The 27,659-nt window shown below is 38.5% G+C and overlaps 1 protein-coding gene across 1 annotated transcript; it reads right to left on the bottom strand.

Annotated features, from left to right (window-relative positions):
* Positions 1 to 1,892: 1,892 nt before the first annotated feature.
* Positions 1,893 to 24,717, bottom strand: slc37a2 (solute carrier family 37 member 2). Its single transcript, XM_080867370.1, has 18 exons — positions 23,847 to 24,717; positions 21,941 to 22,022; positions 21,070 to 21,160; positions 19,421 to 19,499; positions 19,193 to 19,328; positions 16,388 to 16,464; positions 12,362 to 12,528; positions 12,227 to 12,264; positions 11,989 to 12,150; positions 10,181 to 10,271; positions 10,010 to 10,072; positions 8,753 to 8,838; positions 7,453 to 7,501; positions 6,905 to 6,978; positions 6,741 to 6,819; positions 5,653 to 5,750; positions 4,515 to 4,579; positions 1,893 to 3,878 (listed from the first exon to the last, which is right to left on the bottom strand). The coding sequence occupies exons 1-18, from the start codon at positions 23,909 to 23,911 to the stop codon at positions 3,863 to 3,865; spliced, it is 1,518 nt and encodes a 505-aa protein (XP_080723496.1). The 5' UTR covers positions 23,912 to 24,717; the 3' UTR covers positions 1,893 to 3,862.
* Positions 24,718 to 27,659: the final 2,942 nt, after the last annotated feature.

Here is a 27,659-nt window from a genome sequence, read left to right on the forward strand (position 1 = left end):
AATCACATATGTGTTAGACACTTTTATGGATATTGAGTTTTATGGCAGATGTGGAGGTTTCTTCAAACCGTTTAGACCCTTTGCGGGCAACTCAGTGAATCCTAGCAGTTACATTACCTACATCCTGAAATAATAACTGATGGGGATTTTTTGTGCCATTTAACACTCAAGTTTTCCAGAGAAATAAACAAATCTCCTTTGTATCATAATTCATACGTAAAAGGCTCTTTTATATTTCAAACAGATTAGTTAGAATAACGAGTGTCTGGATCACACTGCTCTCCATTGTGTCCTATAGCTCTTCTCGAGAATGCCTGCTTCTTTTGCATAACTTTGCAGCTTTGACTGTTCTGCAGGTCATTGCAGAGCACAGTGCGGGAGTTTCTCAGCTGCTAAACTCTGTTGGTTTAGGGCTATATTAAAAAGATACTCAGCTAATGGCTGAGAAACACCATCATTGTGTTTTGCCTCCACACTGTGTTTTGTATTCATTGTGGAGGCAACAGCGGGGACTACGTGCCCAATCAGATCTGCTTAGAGCTGGCTGATCTCTGCATTAAGCACATACCCAGTTTTAAATGTCGTCTATGCATAACACACTACTTTAACAGCTGCAGTCTGAATGTTTGAACTTGGTTACGACCTGTAAGTGTTTCATACTGACACTTTCTTGTCACTTTCTGTGTTTAGCTAACCTGTCATTTCCTGTTATCGTCAAGTTAAAGAAAATAACTCTAACAAATCACATCAAAGTAGCAAAACTGCCTGCAATGCGCCCTCTGACATGAATCACATCACAGGAAGTACACACAACGCTTATTGCTGGTTTTTGGGGTCTTTGTGGGATTTGTTGACAGTTTGTTGACAGTTGTAAAATATAAAATATCACCAGACCTTTTTTTTTTGTTTTGTTTTTAGTTTGGAAGTGGAGCACTTAAGCAAGTGTTGACAGAGTTTCTCTTTATTTTGTAGCTCGTAGCTTGCTCTGTCCTCAGTTCACTTGTGTTTGCCTCTCTGCAGTTTCTGTTTTGAGTGTCCATTGTATATTTTTTGTCCGGGGTTAAAGTTTTGCAGTGGGACCAAACTCCAACTTCAGCCATAAAATGAAAACAGCCACTATATTTACTGTATGTTATGTAACGTTACAGCAGAGTCATGTTTTTACTGATGTAACTGAAGCTACCACTGTAAAGGTGAAAATGGAAACAGTGACGTGTGATCCTCTGAGTCTCAGAGAATCGTTTGTATTTACCTCATACTGAATGTTTATTAACATTTATTTACTTTCTTTCAATAAAAAGAGGTTGAACTTCTGTGTTGTTGGGGTATTTTTGTCATGACTGACAGTGTTTCATACCCAGCATTGGCAGTGTGTTCAGGATTGTTGTCATGCTGAAAAATGAAGTTGCTGCCAATCAAATGTTTTCCATATGGTATTACATGGTGGGGGGATCCAAATCTGATTTCATAATCCCATCAATTTTGACAAGATCTCCAATAGCACTGGCAAAGATGTTGCCCAACACTATGGCAGAGCCTCCACCATGTTTCACACTCACTGTGTCTCGACCTCTTCCACACACACTGATGAAGAATTGAACCAAAAGTTTAAAATTTGTAATCATCCTTCCATCAGACAGGTTGCCACTGAGCCCATTTCTGATGAGGCTTCAGTGAAAAGTTGATAGATTAACTGATAAGTGAAAAGTAGACAGTGTCCAAAGAAACACTTTCAAGGATACTTTAAAAATGACATGTCTAGTTTCTTGAACACAAAATATAAAGTGGTGAGGGGTGACTCAAGACTTTTGAACAGTTTATTTTTATAATTAATTACCAAAAAACAAATTCAAATTTCACATTTTTTGAGATGCACTGAATTTTAATTTATTCTCTCCAAGGCAGGAGGTAAATATGCACTCACACAAAGAAATAAATAACATATTATTAAAATCACCCACATCCACTGCACAGTAATATCTTTAGTTAGACCATATCTCAGTCTAATATCTTATACTCAAGTTTCCCCAAGTCTCAGAGTGTGCATAAACAACTGACGTGTTCAATTCCATGAAATCTTACTGTAACCCACATCTGAACCTCCCAATTAAACACCACATGCAAACATCCAAAAACCGGAAAATTTCCAGTTTGAGCTCCGGCTTAAATATCGCATAATTTGCACAGATTGTTAAAAATCTCAGATTTCCAGTTTTGCCTCAGGGCATCAGGCATCGTCATCTCAGCTGCAGCTTTTATGTTCCTGTCATTCACCACCCTCATATATCCCCATGAGTAAGGAAATCCTATAAAATCAAATATTTATTTTTAACTGGCAGTGAATGAGGCACATCCATTGTGGTTTAAAAACACTTTCATGGTATTGATTCTTTAACTCTGTAATGTCAAGTTATTCATATTTGATACATGGCTTTTACATCAGTGTGACTTTTTTTCTCCTGAAAAGCCTGACGTATACAATCAGACACATGCATACTGTAAGCAATATATTACACAGAAATGCCAGATGTAGCAAAATCATGTGCAAATTTCTTTTTTTATTTGTCAGGAGGCTTAATAAACATTCAAGTTTCAAAAAAGTTTGCATTTCTGGCGGTTTAGGCTTTACAGTGTTAAGAAACAATATTTAAAAAAAATAATTTTTCTGTTTGCTGTTCAATAATCTACACTAGAAACCAATCGTCTCTTTTAGTTTGAATCTACCACATACAGCAGTAGAACTGACAGCATTTTTATTCAACTTAAAAAAATCTTCCTTCAAAAAGTTAACATGAAAAGCTTCAGGGAAGTAGCTTCGTGACCCCATGCCTCATGCAAGACTGGTAAAACCATCTGATCCAACATTCTCTAGCTTTAGTTAACTACAAGTAAACTACTTTGTAGTTAATTTCTTGGTAATTTTGTAGAAAAACAATCAATAATTCCCCAGCTTTCATCATAAGTACGTCGTACTATGGGCCGTAGATTGACATGACCTTGCCTAACTTTCAAGAAAATAAAGGAGACACAAATTATATTATATTATTATATTACTTACTTAGCTACTTAAAATTACATAAAATTGTATTTGTAGGTAAGTCATTTTTAATTTTCTGGAAGCTCTGGAAGGTTAAACCAGCTCATAATATGACCAAAACACTGAAAAGTACAACGTATTTGCAATGTAACATACGGAAATATTGTTTGTTTTTCTGCAAAATTATCAAGAAAAATGTTAAACAGTACTTAAAATTACTTATTCACAACTTAAATTTTATTACAGTGTACTTATGCCTGTAGTATTTAAAATTATTTACAGTATCACTTCTCTCCTTTCACACCACTGATTGTACTGACTACACACGTGGCATGTTACACGAACCCTGTTAGTCACGGCCACATTATAAAGTGTTAGCCAGTTTCCAAATTTGAAATCACAAAACTTTCTTACTTAGTTCCTTACACTTAAGTTTTCAGTTACACGGTGACTTTCTACTGCATGTAAAACCCTCTGAAGCAGTTTCTGACTCAGCCAGTGTTCCAGCTTGTTTGCCTAAAATGCCATTGAAAGGGCACAAACACCAAGGAGACAAAAAAAAAGACCCAATAAGAAAAAAAACAGTGTAAACCATTTAATGCTAAAAGAACATTAAAAACAAGTAAGAATGAGTGGATTAGTCCTCAAAAAGACATTTGTCTCCTTATAGAAGCATACTGTCGTACAGTTAGAAGGCTTCAATCATCAGCTCAGCAGAAGATTGTCCAAGTTGGAGGTTAAAAAAAAAAGAGTTAGTTGGTTGTACGGTGAGGTCAGTTTCATCATTGTTTCCTCCCTTTGTGTGTTTTGGTTTTCACTTTGATTTCAGAGCTCATTGAACCTGCAATAAAAAGTCACAGTTAGTTTAGAGGATGACAAAATTCCTGCAGGTAGAGGCTGATCAGAAAAACCGATACTATAATCATATGCTACACTGTTAGCTTAGCAGCAAACAACAGAGATGCACTGATTTCAGATTATTTCATTTCATTCTGTGAGTATATTCTGAAGAATAAATGACTCATGTTTATAATAAAACACCTAATCTGGATTACTGTGCAGATGTGTTCAGGTTTACAGAGGAAAACAAATTACTTCAGGGTTGGATTAAACTAGCACAATATAACTAATTCCTGTGCTTTACTTTTTCTCAAAAGTGTATTTTGTTGCCTCAGGGAAGAGCCAGGATAGTGGCTTCCACCTGCTTCCAGTTATTATATTAACGATCCTAATACATTTCCCCAGCTCCCTTTTTAATGCACAGGCATCCTTCTTTTCATGCAACCTCTAGAGAAACTGAGGCTTTTTTGTAAAAAGCCTTCCTATTGTGTTCCATCTTTACCGGCTGTGTTAAACATATTTAAACATCAGTCTTTTCTGTATTGGCTTACTTAATCTCTAGGGTTCCCCGAAATGAATGTAAACAAAGAAGGTAAAGGTCGAAAAAAGAGACAGTGGCGTTGACGATGATACTCACCCTCTGGCTCTGGGTCCACACCCACACCATCTCTGAGCTTCCTTGTAAACAAGCCTGGACAAAAACTGGAGCCAAACAAAAGAAGTGTCAGTTGGGGGTTTGAGTGGTTCTCATAAGTTCTCTGGCATACTCACAAACCACAATATTTAAAAATCATTAGGAATAAAAAAGGATCCATGTGGAGCTTAGTGAAATAAAGGTCCACAGGACAGCATTGGCAAACTATTGTTTGCTCCTTTTCTCAACATAAATCAAGTGAATTGAGGTTAGCTTCGCGGCGGCAACGTCTCGACTTAGGCACCGATATTCTGCATTGCACCAGTAACATACCAGTAATGTTACACAAAGACTCGTCATGTAACTTACATTGCCAATAATGGACTATTATGACATGAGACTGGTACCATGTTTGTGGTAAATATAACCGACTCTGCAGAATTGTATGTTCAGATGTTTCACAGACTCAGCTGGCTCCTTTATTCAAGACGCCAGTTTCACCGGTGCCAATTTATTTTTAAAGTAAACTATATAGATATACTATATAAGAAGTTCTGAGCAGTTTTTCTTTAATGTCCATTTTGTACCAAAGAAAGCTGTTAAAAAAACCTTCCAACTGCAATAAGTTACCTTTTCATTTTTTTGCCTATTCAGACATGCTTTGTTTTGCTACCTCACACCAGTCTGCTTATGTTTTCAATGTGAACACTGTACTGCACGTTATTTCTTTGTTAAATGAATGAATTACTAAATTTGTTTGTAAGGTTGTAATTTTGTTTGTTTGGTAACTTTAGCTGTCAATTTTGTTGTCTTTGTTGTGTTACACTCACCCACTTTAGTAGGCACACATTGGTAACAACCACGTTTATGTTTGTGATGCTCGAGTTGCTGCTGTGTGATTGGCTCATTAGATATTTGCCTTAATAAGCAGCTGAACAGGTGTACCTAACAAAGTGGCCAGTGAGTGTACAATGTTTAATATTGTTTTCTCGTATACATTTGTATCAGCGGTTTTATGCTGACACAATAATAAATTTAGGATGAACCACCACAACAATCCTTAAATTAACTGGTTGGCATTTGCATTAAAAAGGAACAAGTTTATTCTATGTGAGTGAACAGATAAAGATTGCTCTCTGACCAGGCAGGCTAAGACGTCAGCAGAGATGAGCATGTAGAAGACATTGTTCCAGCCAGTTGGTGAGATCACACCGGCCAGCAGAGGACCCAGTGCAGCTCCTGCAGAGAGCATAAAAATAAGTCATTAAGTGTAAACGCATAAAGTCGTCAAGAATTATTCAGACTTAAATGAAAAAGTTAGGAGGAAAAACACAAAATGGAAAAATAGCCATTTCCTTTTAAATCACACATTAAGTACTCAATTTTCTAGTCTCTCAGGACTTCATCAGTTTCCATCTTCTTTTTTACAGTTACACAAACTGCTGTCCTGAGTACAAAAGACAAAATAACTGTTTATGTTCTATCTACGCTTTTAATTTTAATTTAAACCATGAGACAAATGTGGACAGAAATGCAAGGATGCATTAATTATATTAGAACTAATAGTCTCCGTGTTTTATAAAGAGTATGATATGAATACTAGTACATGACCACGCTACAGGACTGTTTAGTCTTTTGTTATGTGGTTGCTAGGCAACATGATGACGCATCAAGCCTAATTAAAGTTTTATGGATATACATTATAGATGTCATTTTTGTGAAATTACAGATCATACAGTGCTTTTATATGGTGCCATAGGTAAACTATGAGTAAAGTCCAATGTCTACCTCATTGGCAAGTGGTTGCTGGGCAACCTGATGACATCATAATAACATCGGATATAGAAAAAAACCTTGAGGGGAATAAGATGTACCTGCGTGTCGGGTTTCGTTTCTCATCTCCTGTTCACACAGGAGGAGTTCATGGGCAAACAAACTAACAGTAAGATGTAAGCTCTATTTTTAGTGTCCACCAACTCCTGAGGGCAATACAAACACTTTTAAAGGCTAAATGGTTCCACCATGATCAACAGATGGGTGCTAACTTTACCTGTCTGCAGTTTGGTGCTGAACAGGTGACATCTGGAAGATTTTGGGCTTTTTTGAGACAAAAGAGGCTTAAAATCCTCTGCTGACTTAACCAACTCGTTTGTTCCTTAGTTATTATGATAATTACAGATGAAAGAGTTAAGCTCAAGATTTTTTAACGTTTAGTCATGATATGCATACCTATTGATCCTGTCCCATCAATAATTGCGGTCACTGTCGACAGCGCCCTGGCGTTTCCTTTCAAACTCTCGTGTGTCCCCTGTGGCAACGGAAGCATCATTATGCCAATGGCGGAGACATTTTTAAGTAAAGCAAAGGATTTCCTATGATGCCTTAGACCTTACCAGGTCAGCAGATACAGCAGTTGTGATAAGAGCATAAGGTCCATTCACCAGGGCTCCACACAATAACAGCATACCTACACAGAAAGAAAAAGTATAAGTGAGGGCTGAATCCACAACAAGTCTATCTAATCTATTTTCAGTTCGAGCTAAGTTCAGGTCAATGTAAGCAAATGTAAAGAATCTGTGAGTTATCTATGCTCAAATAATGAATTAATAACTCTGAAATCTTTCTTTCTACTGAAAACATGATCAATAAATCAATGAAATCTTGCATCTTGTGATCAATTTCTAGACGTCTTGATTATCAAAAATGCTTTACTGTGCAATACTTCCTGTCTCCTCTTTCTGTCATATTCTTGAATTTTACTTTGATTTTGGCAAAGTGACCAGTTTACAATCATGACCATACGCTACATACACTCCATAATATTGTGTCATAAACTCTTAAACATTATACAAGAATGTAATTTGAGTAAACATTTTAACAACAAGGTGTTTTTAATGTGATTAGTATCAAAGTTAAAAATGACAAAATAAAGAAGTCTTACCGATTGTAGTACCGAGGCTCCTCTGCCCAATGTTATTATAGAGGAAAAGCTGAGAATAGAGCAAAACAAATAATCAGCCAATCAACTAATTGTGGAAAATCTGCACATGGGTGACAATTATTACAGCCAGAAACCTCTCTCACATCAGTGTGAAATATCATCCTGTCAAAAACATTAAATACACTTTGACTGAGAGAAGCTTCCTGAACTCGGATGACAAAACTGGTCAAAAAAAAAACTGGTCAAAATGATTAATAATTTTTACCCCAGTGAGAGAAATAACCCTGCTTTTGGAGCAGGCGTTAACAATGCTGCTCAGGATGTTTCTGTGTCATTATTAGTTAAAACCAGCAGATTTTAAAAAAACAAAGACAAAAACAAAACACTTAAATCTCCTTATCAAATTTTTTTTTCTGTTTTTTATGATTTGAACTGGTCAAAAACTGTGGTCGACATTTATAGCAGTGCTCCATCTGCAAGTCCATGCTATGAATAACGCTGGCTTTGCATTCAATGTTACAGTGTCTGAGATCAATTATCATTTCTTCTATTTGTGTTGTTTTTGGTAAAATTACCTTATTGTGGTTACACTAACATGGAGCCAAAAACACCAGCACACACTTGTGATTGACTTTTGTGAACAGCAGAATATACTGTCTGTATATACTGTATACACCTATCCTTTTTAAACAGCACTCTTAGACTGGGTGTTGATCTTTCATGAAGCGTGACATCACAGTGTTGCTTTAGTCACACCTCCCACACACTGAGTGATCTTCTGTAAAAAAAAAACTTGAACTTATTTGAACTTTTTACACTTGTTTTTAACAACTTCAAACAGTTTCTTGAACATAAGAATGAGCTCACTGTGCTCAAATAGCCTCCACAGTGACCAGATCTCAATCCAATCGAGCACCTTTGGGATATGGTGGAACGGGAGAGACACATCCTACAGAAACTGTGTGAGGCTGTCGTCTCAATATGGACCTAAATCTCAGATGAGTGTTTCCAGCACCTTGTTCAATCGATGCCATGAAGAATTAATGTAGTTCTGGAGGTAAAAGAGGGTCCAACCCAATACCAGCAAGATGCATTTAATAAATTTGAGGTTTTTTACCCATGATGAAGGCTTGTATGCAGAAGCCTCTAACCATGGCAAGTGTTAGTTATTTAAATGAAAGTGTTGTTGACCTCTTGGATTTTTAAAAATCAAGTTTACACCAGCCACCCTCCCACCCCCCCGTCCATTTTCACTGCTCCACAATCGTATTATTAATCTAATATAAGAGGTGACACTCACCATGGGGGCAGCAACAACCAGCATGACGCAGCACGTCGACGCCCTCCCCCCAGTGTAGTCAGACACAAGGCCCGCCAAGATGCCTCCTGCAGACACAAAGACAGTTCAGTCAAGTTTTTCCTTCTTCCCACAAATATTTTCAGAGTTAGTCTCTTGAACTATACGGGCGGGTTGAAAATTTGAAACCTTTTAATTTGTCTTATTTTTTCCACAATTGTTGAACCCCCATAACTGCTTAAGAGCAGGAGATACCTGCATGAAATGTTCACAGCTGAAAAACTTCACATCTACCTCACCGTCACCACCCACTCAAACCTCACAACCTGAAATCTTGCCTAAATTCAGAATCCTTTTGTTCTATCGCTATCACTGAGCATGGATATTATGCGATATATTATACTTTGAATAGTAAAAACTGCACAAATTTAAAGGTTAATTCAAGGTTATTTAAAGGTTAAAAGTTAAGATTTTGACTGCATAAAATTGGGAGATTTTAATATTAAGAATTCATTAAAAACAAGTGTTCAAAAAAGTTTTTAGTTTTAATTTTAAAGATCTTTGTTTCTACAGAAGACTAAGATATCACTACTTATAATTGTTTATAATTAGTTTAAAATAACTATATATGTATTATATATTTATTATATTTTTACTTACTGCATAGTTTTCACCTTTGTATATTTCACTTGTATTTATTCCCCGTTACAGCTGTTGTTGTTTGTACTCAGAGTTTGGTCTTCAGGTCTCCCTCATGTTTCCCTGTACCATATCTGACCATCTGTCTCTGTGTTAGGTATCCCTGTCTTGCTTTTTCGTAACCTTTGTCTCATGTGTTTAACATTCAGTTTTCCTTTCCTAGTCTTGTATCCCAGATTTGTACCAGCTGTGTTCCCAGGTGTTTCTGATCTTCCTTATTATCTTGTGTTTATTTATAACCCCAGTTCTCCCTTTGCCCTTCCTCATGTCGTTCCTCAATGCTCTGCACCTCCTTCTCCTGTGTTTCATGATATTTCTGATATTTTGGTTTCCTATTGTGCAAACATTTTTACTTTCAGCATTCCTTTAGGGTTACAGGAATAAAGATAAAGTCTTGAGTTTATTTTCTGCATTTGGGTCCAAATCCCGCCTGTCACACAGCCGTATGTGACACAGTCACACTGCAGTGATGCATTTTTGCATCATGTTCTGCATCTTTATTTCTGGCAAAAACTGAACTGACTGAGTGATTTTACAAATCAAACAAGACTCAAAGCTTACCCAAGATTCCTCCGACATCAAATAATGTCGACATATCTCCTGCTTCTTTTGCCTCAAAATGTGCTAAAAAACAAAAACAAAACAAATGCATTAACTCTAAAAACTGCTTTAAATCACATGAACTGATCATTAGGTTATCTTAATAGTAAAATGATGTGTGTAAATACTGACCAACATTTGAGATGTAGAGAGGAAGCCAGTAGAGGAAGGTGTAGCTGACCAGTTTGGCAAAAAGCAGACAGAGCGAGAACTCCACCACGCCCTGAGAGACAGAAAACATCATGAAAAAACCCCAGAAGCAACTTAAAGTGTCTGTCATCCTGTAATTCACCGTTAGCCATCAGAGAGGTGCAACACAGGTGGAAATCAAACACCCTCCCCTTCTGATACAATGACAGGAGCAGAGTTGCGTGTCAAATCCATGCACGGTTTTCAAAACAGCTCTGACTCTTTCTCATGAACCCACAGTGAGGACATCGCTTAATTCCAGTTTATTCAAAGTCATTGGGAAATGACTGTGAGTCACCTCATGGGTTCTGAATTTCTTAGACCTTCTCACCTGCATGGGCCTTTCCCCATGCATAGAATAATTTGAGGTGATTAAAAAAAAACAACCTTTTTTTCAAGTGCACATATGATTGCAGATGACTATGGTTTCTCCTAGTTCCCTAGGAGATATACATGAACACAGGTACCTATAATGTATTTAATGTGTATCCATGTATCTATGCTTAACTCATTCACTGCTCAGGACCTGTTCATGCAAACCTGTCTTCATACCACTGATGAATAGCTGATCACAAAGAAAGAGGTGACTCATAGAAACAGTTTAACAGTAACAAACAGCAGAAATTCACCATGTTATCAATAATAATAAAACCCACTGGTAGTGTTTGTTAACCAGGCATACTGAAGAGTGGAAAAGAGTTATAACTCGTTTTTGATCAGGACTATTTGCACTGGCTAAATTTATAGAGTTGTAGTTAAACTGCAACTTTATAACTCTTATTTTGTCTTATTTTTCCTAACATATACTCACGTAAATTACTAATCATTATCTTTGATTCACATTTATTATTCCAACAGAATCATTGCTGTTTCCAGCAGAAACCTCCAGGAAGGCGGGTCTTTGTGACAGGCATATTTGTGGGAAAGTAATTGTTTCTCATAAGGTTCTTTCCTAAAGTCATAATAAACACTGACTGGAAAAATCAACTGTTTCTTTGACAGTTGAAGAAAAAAAAAAGAAAAAGCGTTAAGTGCCCCCAGGCGACTTCTGCAGCGCTCTTCGTGCTGTCTGGCGGATAAGTTGCTCGCTGCTGATTGGTTGGAGTAAAAAAAAAAGAAAAAGAAAAGAAGAGATAATCGCTTAACAGCAAAAACAATCATCATCACGGGAGTGATCAAGTCAAAGTGAGTGAAGTAAAGGTGATAATAAGTGACGCATGAATTGGTCTCTAATTGTTGTGTCAAATGTGTCTTATTTGTTACTAGGCAACAGTCTCATTATCAGCAAAGTAAACATAACAATGAGATTAAACGACCAATCACTGTCCCTCCCATCTTTAACAGGATAAACACACAGAGCCGTTTTCACAGGAGCCGCGTGGGTTTGTGACTTTCGAAGAAACAAAAGTCTCGTTAATAACATTAATAACGGCTCCTTTTCATTTAAGTGACCAGTTAAGACAGACAGCTGTGACAAAAACAGTCTGACAACCTCAACTTTAATAATATAAATATAAAAACAATTTGTGAATATTTTTCATTGTTAAAGAAACTTTAAAATAGTTTTTATAACGTTTGTTTGGAGGGATATTTTTAATTAGCCACTAGGTGGTGCCAAAGTTAGCAATTTTCAACCCTTGAGTTAAACTTAGCGTGATGGGAAAATTTTACTGTAAAATATGGCACAAATATCTGCACATTCAAAGCCAATCAATCACATTTCTGTGATTAAAGGTGCCATTTCCACTCACAGGTATGCGCAGCGCTCCAAGGAAGCTGATGGCCTCGCTGTGCTCCTCAACAATCACGTCTGGCTCAGTGGAGACGGCTCCATTGATGGATGGATCAACAATGGATGAGTCCCGCAAGAGAGGCGCCGTCTCACCAACCTCCTGACTCCTCTCCTGACCACTCTGACACACAAATAAACAGCTCAAGCAGACTTTTTCATGGAAAGAGGGGAAAGGATGCGTTGCTTTTGTAACTTACATGATGCTGAGGAGATGAGCAGTTCACGTCTTCAGGTTCTGAAAAGAGAACGGACGAAATGGGATGGGAGACATTAAATCTTAAAGCTCACTTTGGGGAAGTATTTTGGATTTTGTCTGACAAACGGAAACTCACTCTCAACCAGGAAGAAGAAGCACAGGACCCCAGTGCAGGCGATGATGATTCCAGGGACGATGAAGGATAATCCCCAGGCCGTGGAGACGAAGACTCCCGCAATGAGGGAGCCCAGGATGTTTCCCACTGAGGTGTGGGAGTTCCACACACCCATGATGAAGCCACGCCTGGCAATCAAAACAGAGAAGGTCACGAGAAGTTCTCCTGCTGAAAGTCAGTTTTACAAAATGGATTCATGAATGCTGAGCTGGAGTCTTGAAGCTTGTCAGCATGCCTTTATGTTGTTTTATGCACTGAAGACATTTGGGGAAGTAAAAAGTAGGCAAGAACTTAATTAGGGCTCTGGTGCATTAAAACAGAGATCACTACTGGGGTTTAAATGTGGCCTACTATGCTTTGCTTCTGTTATACATGTAAACAATGTGGCAAATGTATAAGTAATGTCTGCGAGCCACAAATTAAGGCCTAAAACTGTCATGTGTGTGTCAGCTGTCACCGCTTTTGTGAGTGGAAGGCCAGTAAAAACACACATTTATAAACGTTATGAATTTAAAAAGGGAGAAAAGAAAGAGTTTTATCTGTTTCCTGTTTCTCTAGAACTATCAGACACTGTGCAGGGTCTTGGATAAAGCCATCAGGGTGTTTTCCAGGTTTGTGTGCGCTTTTTTTTGGCTGACCTTTTGCCTTTTTATCTGAGAGAGCGTGTGTGCTGTGATGATTCACAATCATTTCTTGTGCTCTCTGATACTCTGAATCCTGGAGCACAAGAGATTTGCAGGACCCAGACAATGGTTAACATATCTTAGCATGACCACAGGGAGGCAGGAAAACAGGCTTAGCCAGATTACAAATGTACATATGAATGAACAAGCTGATTGTTTAACTGACTAATAAGCATGATGTCCATTTTCTCTCACGGTTTGATTAAGGTAAAAAAAAAAAACGTAACATGTTTGTTGATATGGCCAGAAAAAACCTGGTGAAATTGACATTTGGTGAACTTTGCAGGATTTTTGTGCAGGTGCTAGATTATTCAATATCCAGTTCTGAAACATGATGTATGTCCTTCTCATGCACCGCCTGTGCAGGACTTCCAGATGCAGCGGTTCACACAGGTTATCTCTCCACTCCAGATCTGTCAATCTGCTAACTTAGTTCCAACTGACATGTCTGCCTGAAACTTCATATTGAGATTTTCTTTGGAGTAAAAAAATCATTATGGTCGATACAAAGCTGCAGAGGTGCCTCTACTTGTAAGCTGAGGGGAGTCATTGAGAAATTAATACAATGACAGTAAAATGATGAGTTTCAATTCTCAAATATGGTGATTTTTCGACAGGTTTACTCTGTCAAAATCCTCGTATTTGTTACTTGTCTGGGTTTACAAAATGATATTTGAGTTGAATGACAGGTTAGGGATCAGTTTTGGGTTAAAAAGCAGTCATCTGCCAAAAACTGATAACATGTTTTTGTTTTTTATGTCCATAAATATCCAGGTTTATATTGTTAAATAGTTTGTAGTCATGTAGCCACGTTACATGGGAAAAATGTCTCAAGCTAAAGTTATCCACAGTTCAGCCAGCCACAAGCCGGGAGCCTCAGTATGAGCAAAGATCAAAGCAGTGACAAGCAAAATTATGGAGATGAATGAAAAAGAGAACAGTCCTGTTATCTGTTGAAGTTAAAATTTCATATGTACAGTGGGGCAAAAAAGTATTTAGTCAGCCACCGATTGTGCAAGTTCCCCCACTTAAAATGATGACAGAGGTCAGTAATTTGCACCAGAGGTACACTTCAACTGTGAGAGACAGAATGTGAAAAAAAAAATCCATGAATCCACATGGTAGGATTTGTAAAGAATTTATTCGTAAATCAGGGTGGAAAATAAGTATTTGGTCAATAACAAAAATACAACTCAATACTTTGTAACATAACCTTTGTTGGCAATAACAGAGGTCAAACGTTTACTATAGGTCTTTACCAGGTTTGCACACACAGTAGCTGGTATTTTGGCCCATTCCTCCATGCAGATCTTCTCGAGAGCAGTGATGTTTTGGGGCTGTCGCCGAGCAACACGGACTTTCAACTCCCGCCACAGATTTTCTATGGGGTTGAGGTCTGGAGACTGGCTAGGCCACTCCAGGACTTTCAAATGCTTCTTACGGAGCCACTCCTTTGTTGCCCGGGCGGTGTGTTTTGGATCATTGTCATGTTGGAAGACCCAGCCTCGTTTCATCTTCAAAGTTCTCACTGATGGAAGGAGGTTTTGGCTCAAAATCTCACGATACATGGCCCCATTCATTCTGTCCTTAACACGGATCAGTCGTCCTGTCCCCTTGGCAGAAAAACAGCCCCATAGCATGATGTTTCCACCCCCATGCTTCACAGTAGGTATGGTGTTCTTGGGATGCAACTCAGTATTCTTCTTCCTCCAAACACGACGAGTTGAGTTTATACCAAAAAGTTCTACTTTGGTTTCATCTGACCACATGACATTCTCCCAATCCTCTGCTGTATCATCCATGTGCTCTCTGGCAAACTTCAGACGGGCCTGGACATGCACTGGCTTCAGCAGCGAACACGTCTGGCACTGCGGGATTTGATTCCCTGCCGTTGTAGTGTGTTACTGATGGTGACCTTTGTTACTTTGGTCCCAGCTCTCTGCAGGTCATTCACCAGGTCCCCCCGTGTGGTTCTGGGATCTTTGCTCACCGTTCTCATGATCATTTTGACCCCACGGGATGAGATCTTGCGTGGAGCCCCAGATCGAGGGAGATTATCAGTGGTCTTATATGTCTTCCATTTTCTGATGATTGCTCCCACAGTTGATTTTTTCACACCAAGCTGCTTGCCTATAGTAGATTCACTCTTCCCAGTCTGGTGCAGGTCTACAATACTTTTCCTGGTGTCCTTCAAAAGCTCTTTGGTCTTGGCCATGGCGGAGTTTGGAGTCTGACTGTTTGAGGCTGTGGACAGGTGTCTTTTATACAGATGATGAGTTCAAACAGGTGCCATTCATACAGGTAACGAGTGGGGGACAGAAAAGCTTCTTACAGAAGACGTTACAGGTCTGTGAGAGCCAGAGATTTTCCTTGTTTGAGGTGACCAAATACTTATTTTCCACCCTGATTTACGAATAAATTCTTTACAAATCCTACCATGTGAATTCATGGATTTTTTTTTCCACATTCTGTCTCTCACAGTTGAAGTGTACCTCTGGTGCAAATTACTGACCTCTGTCATCATTTTAGGTGGGGGAACTTGCACAATCGGTGGCTGACTAAATACTTTTTTGCCCCACTGTAAGTGCCTCATATTTACTCCTGATGCTTTTCTTTATCATATAAATATGTTGCACCTGACATATGATTACATATGTCAGGTAAAGGCAGGTTTACAGCAATTCCCCTAACACAAAGACTCCAGCAAACTTATGACAGCTTTTGCACACCTAAGTCACATAAAGGCTTATTTTGAACTGGACACCGTGTTCAGACTCAAAGATATCAATAGTTTTGCACTCAGAATTGATGAGGAGTTAATAAGGGAACTGCTCGAGAATCCAACCTAAAAGCGGAATTGATAATGGCAGTCAATTAGATCTTGTCAATACTCATCACCTATGTACACATGCAATCTTCTTTTTAGTGTAACCTAACTTCTTTGACTGGCTGAGGTGGACATAATCAATAGCAGCAGTGCAAACACTGACAGACATGTGACTGTTACTATAAATATTGTTCTTTTTTCTGTTCCCTGCCCCTTTCTTTAGTGTATTTTTAGAGCCAATTATATATTCTTAATATGTCTGTCTGCTTGCTGTGCTTGTAGTTCTACTTCAGTGAGAACCAGTTGTTCAGGCTCATAACTTTAATTTATGATGTGAGTGTCGTCTGACCTACAACCAAGCCTGGTTTGACAATGTGCTTGTGTTTCATTCTGCTGCCATCAAAAAAAGAAAGAAAAAAGAAGGGAAAAAAGCAATTTCTAATGCACATTCAGCATGAATTCTCCCCCACTACTTACTTCCCCTTTCCAAACCAGTTGCCAACACAAGCCACCACTGCTGGCCAACCGGTGGTCTGCACCAGCCCGTTCATGACCTGCAGAATGAAACAGAAAGAGAACCTGGACTGTGTTAACGTTCTTCGTGAAACCCTGTAAACTCCGCATGAAGAGGAAAAGAAGAAGAGATCAACGAACATAGATTCTCAACATTCCTACACCAAACTGATATAAGCAAAGCTCTGCATGTGCAGTCATGTGATGCAGCTGCGAGTCATGTGATAAGTGAGATCTAAGAGTGACTAAGCCACCATGTGCTCTGTGCACGTTCAAGTGGAAAAGCTGCTAAGAGAGCTCTGCACTGACCTGCAGAGCTCTCAGTGGTCACGCCTGTAAGAGATGCTCAATATCCATACCTAAAGTGCACATGTTAACAGGTTAAAATAAACAGGATCATAAATGAAATAAATACTGTTGACCCAGTTTTTTAAATACTTCCGGTCACAGATTTCAATTTCTCTATTGCCATAGACGCCTTTTTTTTCTTACAAACTCAATTCAATTCAATTTTGAGGTAAAGACCTTAGAATAAACTCATTGTCCATTTATTGAATGAATCCTATTTTTATTAAAAATTAACTTTATTAATTTTAACTTTATTTATTGATTGATTAACTTTCCATGCTTTCCTGAGAAGTGCTGATGGAATTTGACTGCTGGTCATGTGACACATGTGAAGCTCATGTGATACTTGAGAGGTGTAAAACAATACTGCAATCTGGCAACTGCACAAAGGTCAGAAAAATTAAATAAATAAATATTTTCCTGCATTTATAGGCGGACAAACTCATGACAAAGATAAGGGTGTGCAGCTTTTCTGCTTTTTATATATATATAAATCAAATATCTCCAGGTTTTTTTAAGCTGAGGTTTCAATTTAAAGACTTAAAAAACAGACTAAATAGTCTCATTACTGGCATCCCTAATTTATGGGAAGGCAACTAGCCTAAGCTGTGGCTGAAGCTAATTTTTTCACTTGTTTCTGAGCTAATCCAACCCATTGGCGTGTTATTATTAGTGGTCAAAAGGCGTGAAAAAAGCCCTGAAGTGAAATAACACTTTTCTGACCGCGCCTGTGTTTAAGACGAGGCACTGAGTGAGAGAAAACATTTCTACAGACCTCAGCGATCAGTAAAACCTGAGGTCAGCAAGAGACAGTTCATCTGATCACTGCACTTCCCTTATTTTTTCCACCTAATGCAGTTTTTTTTGTATGCTGCAGTTGTTCCCGAAATGGACACAATTTTGTTTATAGCAAATCAAAGTTTCCTCATTCTCAGCAGAGAAAGAGATTCAAAGACAATCCGTTTAGAAATGTAAACAAAAGGCTTGTGCAACATAAGATAAAAGGATGCAAATCTACTTTCTCTCTTAGACTAATACAACAGCTAAACTTTACTTTATGTCACAAATTGAACTGTAAACACAGTGTATTTATGCAGCATCTCTATCTGGGTTTGTGTCTCTGAAGGAGCACTGATAGCTGATAGCTCCAGGGAAGTTCTCCACGGTCACTGCAGCTGGCTGCTGTTCAGTAAAGATGAAGGTAAATCGTGTAAAACCGCACTTTGCTTTTCATTTGTGTCCAAGTGTTAGATTAATCAGCTTCAAAGAGAGTCTATAATTTCAGTTTAGTTCAGTCAGGGCAGGCTCAGTGTTTTAACTGCTCAGTCAGGTGAGAGCAAAAAGTCAAACTCACTCCTTTAATTTTTTAAATCAAGAAAGTGTCAAAATGTTTCTACACTCTCTTCCCCTGTTTTTGTCTAATAGTGGATTTTTAACATTAAAACAATTACAGGACATTTACCGATTTACTTTCTCAACTGTGTGGCTAACGAAACCACCACTTTCTGTCACAGTCTGGCGAGGGCAGACTGTATGAATTGAAAAAAGGACCCAAAATGCAGACTCCAAGGAACAGGGAACAAAACTTGAATGTTAACAAAAGGTGAGCCGCTTAATATGGCTGGTAAAAAAGGTACAAACAAAGGGCAAGGCAAACTGAAGCAAAATTAACACAAACCTAAACTGGGAAATCTAAACAAACAATAAGAAAAACCTAGACAAGAAACTTGGAAACATGGCATAGGAAACATGGCGTGGACAACAGACGACCTGACAATCACACACTGAAAATAGAGGACTTAAATACACAGCAGGTGATTAGGGGAAGTGGAGACACATGAGGAAACAGCTGACTAGGATAGACATAATGATGCACAGGCAAGAGTAAAACTAACCGCATGAGCACAGAACACAAGACCCCTTTTCAAAATAAAACAGGAAACATGCAGACTTAGAAACGACAACCAGAACTTGACAATGTAAGACACAGACATGAAACGCATGAAGAGCAGGGGAGATTTAACATTGTTGGAAACACGAGGGGAAAATAATAACTAGAAACACTTAGGCATAATAATACAAACTTGATAACATAAGACACGCAGCATGAAACACGAAGGGTGAGGGGAAGCTTAAATACAGGGGAAGAAAACACAAGGAGTCTAATAACCAAATGAACTTAGATAACCTAATGAACAAAATAAACTCAAACTTAAAACGCTGAGTCAAAAGACCCAGGACCATGACACTTTCATGCTAGCAACCTAAATCAGCTAATGTGTGGCTGATGAGCTCACATTTCAGCTCTTATTTATAAATGATATCACAGTCATATGCCCCACAATTGAAATAATAAAAGAGAACAGGATACATGAATCAGAAAGTAAATTAAAGGTCAGGTTTGTGGATTTGTTTCTTTACCTGGACGAAGGCGTAGTACCCCAGTGAGTGGATGTTCCAGTAGAAGCCGAGGCCAAACAGACATGTGAACAACCCACTCATCAACATCCCAATACTCAGGTAGTACCGCAGAGGGAGACGCTCACCAAATATCCCACTGAGAACATGAGAGATGATTATTATTCAGTGCAGCACATGCCCTCTCAGACAAAAACACAACAAGGTCAGCCAAAAACAGCAAATACAAACCTGAAAAACATCCCGATGGCATAAGCAACCAGAAAGCAGTTATCCAAGACCCCAAACAGTGTCTGATAGTTGTCCTGGTCTTTAACAAGAAAACAGAGAAAACTGTTACTTTTCTCCGCATCGGCGCGTATAATTTTGTGAGGTCTTCGTCAATTAGTACGGCTCACACACACAAAAAACTGCAGCAGAGTTCTGGACCTGTTAATCTCATTACCAGCTCCTCATTGTATTCCTGTCATCAATAAAATAATTCTTGTTTATCTTACTACCACATCCCTATGCTACAATGTTGTTTGGTCAGTGAACCTAGTCTGTTGTTAGGTTGTTGCTAAACAACATCATAATATATGCCTAATTAATATTATTAATAGCTCTTCTATCTTTAGCGGCCCCCTTTTTGTCAACTTTCTTCTGATTGGTTTATTTGCAAAAAAAATGTTTTGAATGAACTGATGGGTGGGACGTCTGTGAACACAGAGTTGTCTGGCTCTCTGGTCTGACCATATGATGGACTATTAACCTATTACAGGCTCTCACACGATCACAGCTGGACTAGATTCAAGCTGAAAACTTAACCCCAGACTTAAAGTTGCTTGACAAAGAGGAAGGAATGATAGTAGGACCCTTTTAATATAATCCCTGTAATTTAGTTGCTTTCAAACTTGCCAGAAAAGTAACCACAGAGCACAGGAACTATGACAAGTGCAACTGGTGGTAATTCTCTGTTGTAGAAGATGTAATTGTATCTATCTTATAGCCAGTATTCTTCCAGTGCAGCTTCAAACACTTATCTCTTTTCTGTGTTTCTGTAACATTAACTAAAAGTTAAAGATTTATCAGCTGCAGGTCTCACATGATCAGCTCAGTTTCACAGCAGCTCACAAACACAAACAACAACCTTGGCCACGACAGTGCAGCCTCTATGGATTTAGAGCACTAAGCTTAACTCTCCACCAGACTTTTCCCCAAAAAGTTCCAGGTACTGCAGATTTCATCTATTAACCTCAACTTCTGGCCACAGTGTAGCTGTGTATGTGGTTTAAATGACCTATAATACTAATGCCAACAAGTAAAGACAACTATACGTGAGTCAACAGCAGCTGGTGGACTTTAACCAAAAACTCTAATATAAAAAAAATATAAAAACACAAATATAAAACCAGAGCAAAACCACCAGTTCATTTTATAGTATCTCATAGTGGCTGATTTTAAAGTTTTCATCATAAAATGATCTAGAAAAGGTGTAAAATTTACTTGAACACCTCTATAATGTGGCCTCCAGTCTCAGAGAAAATCTACACCCACACTACAAACTATTTAGTTATCAGTGTACAGCATGTCCTTCGCAGTAGGTAATCATGCATCAACGTACTTGGAATTTCTGGGGTACTACAGACGACAAACAAAGTCTCCCTTTTCCTTGTTTTTTTTTGAGTTTCAGAGCTTCAAGAAGCTGGTTCACCACAGCAGCTCCTCCTATCCATGCATACGCCACTTTTTCCACTGCAAACACCTAACCAACTGATAAATCATGTGTAGTAATAATTTGGTACACTGAAACTTTCTGAGAGCTGCAATTGTCCAAAATCTCATCTACTAGAAGTTGTGTTTCCAAAGCGAGCATTAATGACAGCAATTAAAGGACTTACCAAAGGGTGGCCAATCACACCAGGTAACATTATTGGTTATATTAATGTCTTTTGGCTGAATGACGTTGGAGCAGTTTCTGTGCAGTTCACTCTGAGTGCGAGAGAAGAACGTGGAAAGAAACCAATTGAAATTACTAAAACAGTAGTTGACACAAGCAAATGAAGAACCAAAGATTTAAAAAAATTATCTTCTATAGGTGTATAAATGTATAAAGATACAGTATAAGAATATGCCAGGATACCACTATTACCACAAACAACACACTGCAGCTCTCAGGGTGACAGGATCACAGCCTATGATTGTTTTATGACCACTTCATGAATACTTTGTAATTTAAACAATGAGGGGCTTTTACAGCATTTGACTTTAAAAGCCTTCATTTGCAGACCATTGCTGTATCATGCAAACACTTTCAATTGTTGCTTGACTATCTTTGATTGAAACAACAAGAAAAATCCCTTTAGCATATTCAGCAGACGTCCTTTAGAGCCGTTTCCTTTTCTACCAGCTTTTGTGCTTCAGCTGTTAATTTCTATGAATTTGTAAAGACACGAATACCTTTAATTGTGGCTGTGTCTGAGTTATATGTAGATAAAATTATTTTCTTAAAAGAGCGTATCTTCTGTTGTCTCCCTGATCTTGTGACAAGCTAAAGATTGAATGTTAGAAATTAGATTTAATCAATATATCTGTAAGAAGATAACAAATGGCCTGAGTGGAGTGAGCAGTGTTAAGGTAAAGATTTTATCCATTTTTGAGGGTAAAAAGTACAAGACAAGAAAGACATGTTCTGTCCTTCTAGAGAGCATTTGATCCTGCAAAAACACTGTTAATAGTGTTCATAAAAAGAAATTCAACTGTTCCAGTCACCTTAACAATGCTGATAGGTTTCCGTGACAAGTGATAGGCTGTGTAGAACAGGAAGGTGAGGATGAGAATAAAACCACGATACCTGCAAAAACAGACACATTAGAACCAAAATCATTTAAAAATGACAATCAAATTATCTTTATTATTCAAAATATCAAAACAGAATAATAAAAATAAACCTACAAAGAGAATAACTAAGGTATGCTTATTAATCATGCAGTGACATCAATTAAAATGCCTCCAGCACAAACACATGACACAAAACAGTAAAACTTTCCACTGAAGTAGAAATATTTGTTTGGGTAACAAACTCACAGATCAGCTGTTTTCATGCTGGCTAAACAACACAAGTTAATAGGTGGAAAAAGTATTCTCAGTGCTCACATTATACTTGGAGTGTAAGGTGTTAATTTGAGATGCAAGAGTGTTAAATAATTCAAAGCCTACTTTTATTTGGTTTATGACCCTTGAAAGTTTATCTGTCTGTTTATCTTTTCAAAAGGAACGTGAACCTAAAGTTCTTTTAGTCCAGTGATTTCACCTAAATTGTTTGGAATTTGAGAGATACAGTACGAAGGTGTGTTTAAAGAATTAGGAATCAGGACAAACACAAATAAGACGCACATTTGTCTGAATTGATAAATAATGGTGAAGACTGTGCATACAAAAATGCTTGCAAAAGGTGGTAAACAAACATAAACACTAACTATCATCATCATTGTTTATGAAACATTCGGTTTTGTCTTATTATCATCATTTGATTATTTAGTTTGATCTTTGTTTTTGGAGAAATTTATACTATGCTGTACATTCAGGTCATTGAATGGTTTTCATATTCCGGCGTTATTATCATGGCAAACCATTCCAAGAGTGTTCCAAGCAGATATGGCGGGAGGAGTTAAGGGCACATCCTTTGTTAATAACAAACTGTGTGTGAGACAAACATTTTGTTTGTCCAGCACAATGTGGGTCAATAATTCAATCATTTGCTTTAATTATTTCAATGTGACCTTCTCAAAGTATATGAAACTGAAATAAAGGGAAACTGAAGTTGAGTCACATGATACTCTTCCTACTCTCGTGTACTCTCCTTTCCTCAAACATTTTAAGAATTTAAAGATGCTTTTTTCCCAGTTGCTGGCTTTTCTTTTGGTGGGGATCCATCTATCAGACTGGTCCGACTCATTCTGAGCTACACAATCCTCATGAGACTCACCGATGAAAACTCTCTTCAAGATTCACCCAGTTAGTTTCAGTCTTTACTGCAGCCGCAGTTCCTTTTTTAGTTTTTTCATTGTATTCCATAAAATCTGTGCAATTTGTAACTTTTTGGTGGCTTGCAGTTTTCCAGCTTGGTAACCAGCAAAAACACCCTGCATTTACAAAACATACCTGAGGAGCCTGAGTTGTCTTAAGAAAAATTTGTATTTTCTATATTCAGTCAGATTTAGAAAAGCAGGAAATATAATGGAATGGCTCTTTACTGACACTTTATTTGCTGATAAATCTGGAGGTATAAATCCCTTTCGACAGTTTTCGGTTATTGCAAAATAACCCAGTGGTCGACACTGGAAACTGTGGCCGGCCACCTCTTAAAATGTCAATTTTTTTAATGGAGTTTGGTGGGATTCTAGATTCGCACAGGGGAAACCAGACGTGCCGGGTACAGAAAACAAGAAGTAGTAATACATTTATAACAGGAACTGAGACATTTAAAACAATAGCTGGTTACATGATAATGTCTCTGGATTTACTGGTCCCAGAACAGTTCACATTCTGACGGTTTATCGACTAGTTTGAGTCAATCATCTAACAGAGATATCAATCATTTAGCAGAGATAAGAAGCAGCAATCTCCATTACAGGGCTGCGTGTGCGCCAAGAGGACAAAAAGAATGGAAACTTACCAACTATCCCGAGAAAAGTTGGTGATAAGTCTTATCCCAGGAGCCAGAGACGACTTCATTTTCATTTGATTATTTTAAATATTGTGAGAAAACAGACTCTCAGCAGTGGGTCCCGGACATGTCTTCTTGGAAGCAGACGGATGTTGAGCAGGTACAGATGAATAAACGCAGAGAGCTGACTAACCCTGGATGAAAACAGAGGCAGTACTTGTGCAGTACCGCAAAATAAAAACAGACCTGTGCGCCTGCTAAAATAGAGGCTCAAATGGGGTAGCTACGGGAGCTGTAAAGCAGCTCCTGTTGGGAGGTACCCGCAGTGAATCTCCAGCAATGCTCCATAATGACCGGCTTTTATACTTCAAGTACGCAGTCAGAAGAGCCGGCCTGCCTCTTAAACGCTGTGATACAAGTGTAAGACACCGCTGCTATTAATACTCCAATGTTGGTTTGGTTTTCCATAAGATTTTCCAGCCTCCCGGCGACAGCCTGTCCACCAGCCCCTATGCATGCGCATATGCGTGACGTAACGCAGGCGATTCAAAGACCCTTGTTTTGTCTAAACGGGGTTGGACAGTGGGTGGGACTGCTCAAAGTGGAGGTATTTCAATTTAAGTTAAAATGCAACAGAATTAAAAGTATCTGAAAAGCACGTGTTAGGCTCTTTAAAATGTTACACTTCAGATCAAAGTCCTTCTGACCACCTGGGTGCTCTGCAGGTATCCCCTCTGGGTACATGCCAGTGCAGTTATTTTAAAGAAATAGCCTTGATTAAAGCCTTTATTATTAAATATTTTATTCATTGTATTATTAGTTTTTTATTAATTTAAATTAGTTTAAAGTTGGACATTAAAAACTAAAAGTATTGATCAAATTATTTAAAAAGAGGCGTAAAATATTCAAGTTTCGCTTCTTATTCCAATCGGTTCACAAGATGAAAATCAGTCCTGATTTTCATCTTGTAATTTAATCGTCAGCAAACAGTTAATGAGTAAATCAGTAAACTATGATATGCAATGTGTTGCCCAGCTCAGCATCTCCTCATTTAAATCTAAAATGTACATTCATTTAATTATTTGCACCTTGCATCTGGAACCCCGGGCGAGCAGAGGGAAATGGTTACAAAAAAATTGCCGTGGTCCTCTGAATCTGATGACACAGACCGAGCGCTGGTATATTCTTCCCTGGACGTCCAGCGTTCGTGTCGCATACTAATTACGTCGCGGGACGCTCGGACGCGTTGCTATGACAACTACCCAACACATTGGAAGTTACTCCATTGTAATAAGGAAAATCAGTCCAGTCGTGGCGAAGGTGATCCGAGTCCGTACTAATGAAAAACATGTTAAAGCCTAACGGGACCTTATGGGCAACACTTTTCCAATCTTCTATCGATCATTTTTGGTTTGCCTGTTTTGTTGTAATTTCCTGAGATTGTGAGAGCATATCCTAGCAGATCAGCAGTTTCTAAAATATAAAGTTCAGCCAGTCAGGCATCAGTAACCATGCCATGTTAAGTCACTTAAATCACCTTTCTTCCCCATTCTGGTCCTTAATTTGAACTTAAGCAGGTTGTTCTGACCATGTCTACAAGCCCAAATACATTGAGCTGCTGCCATGTGATTGGAAAATTAAAGGATGTAACAAGCAACTGAATGGGTGACCTAACAAAAGGGCCAGTGAGTCTGATTTTTTGCCAGTGAATGAGCTACACAACTATGTAACTACAATGTAACAAAAATAACTGGAGCTGATGTTAAAAATAATAAAAGTGTAAATAACTATCACCATTTTAAAACATATAAATGTGCATCAGTCACAAAATCATAAAAAGGAATACAATTTTTAAAAGCAGACCACACCATTTCACAATTTGTATTTACCACAGAAAGTGACATTTATTTAAAAAAACAAACATAACAGAAGTGTTATTTGTTAAATGGAGTGCTAAAACAGGTCAACATGACTCTTGACCCACACAACAAACAGCAAATCCTCACAAGGACATTTTCAAGTTTAGTTGCTTACTCAGCACATTAACTACCGCCATTAAAACTACATACACAGAGTAAGACACTGCACAAATTCCTTCATTACCAATAAATAAATCAAAGCAAATTTCTGTCAGCTTTAATAAGCAATAATTAAACAAAGGAAAAGAGTTCAAAAGGAAATTTTATACTCCATGTCATTCTTCACAACCAGCAGAATAAATATAGGAATCTGACTGTTCAGTGAAAACATGATCAGTTTTCCAAGTATTAAAATCAAAGATCTGGGGAAAGTGAAGATGATCCGATAATAACGCAACAGGCAAAGACAGGAGTCAAAGGCAAAGAGAAACATCATGTTTGTTATTGCTCATTTAGAAAACAATCTGTGCACCAAATCATCTTTAAAACATTGAGATATTTCAGAGTAAAAGCATCATTCTGGATTCCCTCCTTAGAGCTACGTGAAACGTATGATTTTATTTCTGGAAGACAACAATAAACTGAAACATATAAATCTCTTCTATTGTGGAGGCTCAACATGTCCTGGACTCCTCAGTGCTAAGCGAGAGCACTGATCTGAACGTAGGCTAGAAAATGTACACAAGATTTTCCAAAATCTGAGACCGGACCTTCAGGCAGACATCAGCTTCCTTTTACTGCAAATCCAAACTCGCCAATGCTGAATGTAGGGCCTGGGCATACACTGCAGAACAAAAAAATGTTTTCATGTAGTTGGATTGAAGCTCAGTAAGCAAGCAGATGGTTGCGTGTGAATTCCTCACCTTTGGGATTATTGTAGAAAACACAGTTGTTAGCGCAGGTGTCGGGGTGGGAGTCCCAGAACGAGGACGCACAGCAGCAGAGAGGAGGGAGCTCCAGTTTCACCTGAGACATTCGCTCCTTCATTTGAGCTCTCAGAGCTTCAATGAACCTGCAGAAATAATAAGGAGATGTTCAGCTTCACAAAGCCATGCATACATTTTTTTTTAACAGTGGTTTGTGAGGGTCACACTTACAAACAGGGGGTATCACTTTTCCCATTTGTGTAACTGGGACTTAAAATGTGATCAATTTTATTATATATTTATTACTGAAGTCACAGCTACAGTCAAGCTCATTTTATTTCTAACAACACAAAACAATTAGAAAGTAAAATTTAACTCTTCAGCCCATAGAGATGACTTCACATTCTCCCCTTCACTGTTGTGGGCCTGATCTCCGACAACATCGAGACGGCCTACCTGGAGGAGATTAGGAACCTGGAGACCTGGTGCCAGGAGAATAACCTCCTCCTAAACATCAGCAAAACTAAGGAGCTGATCGTGGACTTCACTACAAAGCAGGCGAGGAATTACAAACCCCTCATCATCAGTGGCACGCCAGTGGAGAGAGCGGACAGTTTCCGATACCTGGGTGTCCACATCACTCAGGACCTGTCATGGTCCTGTCACATCAACACCCTCGTTAAGAAAGCCCGTCAGCGTCTCTTCTTCCTCAGAAGACTTAGAGACTTCCATCTGCCACTGAAGGTGCTCAAGAACTTCTACTCCTGCACCATCGAGAGCGTCCTGACGGCAAACATCTGCACCTGGTTTGGGAACAGCACCAAGCAGGACAGACGAGATCTGCAAAGGGTGGTGCGCTCGGCAGAACGCATCATTCAATCAGAGCTCCCTGACCTGCTGTCCATCTACACCAAGCGGTGCAAGTCCAAAGCTAGGAAGATTATGATGGACCTCTCCCATCCCAACAATGGACTCTTCTCACTGTTGAGGTCTGGGAAGCGCTTCCGCTCCCTTAAGGCCAAAACAGAGAGAATGAG

This window comes from Rhamphochromis sp. 'chilingali', assembly GCF_963969265.1.
Source record: "Rhamphochromis sp. 'chilingali' genome assembly, chromosome: 19".
In the NCBI taxonomy this organism is placed as follows: domain Eukaryota; kingdom Metazoa; phylum Chordata; class Actinopteri; order Cichliformes; family Cichlidae; genus Rhamphochromis; species Rhamphochromis sp. 'chilingali'.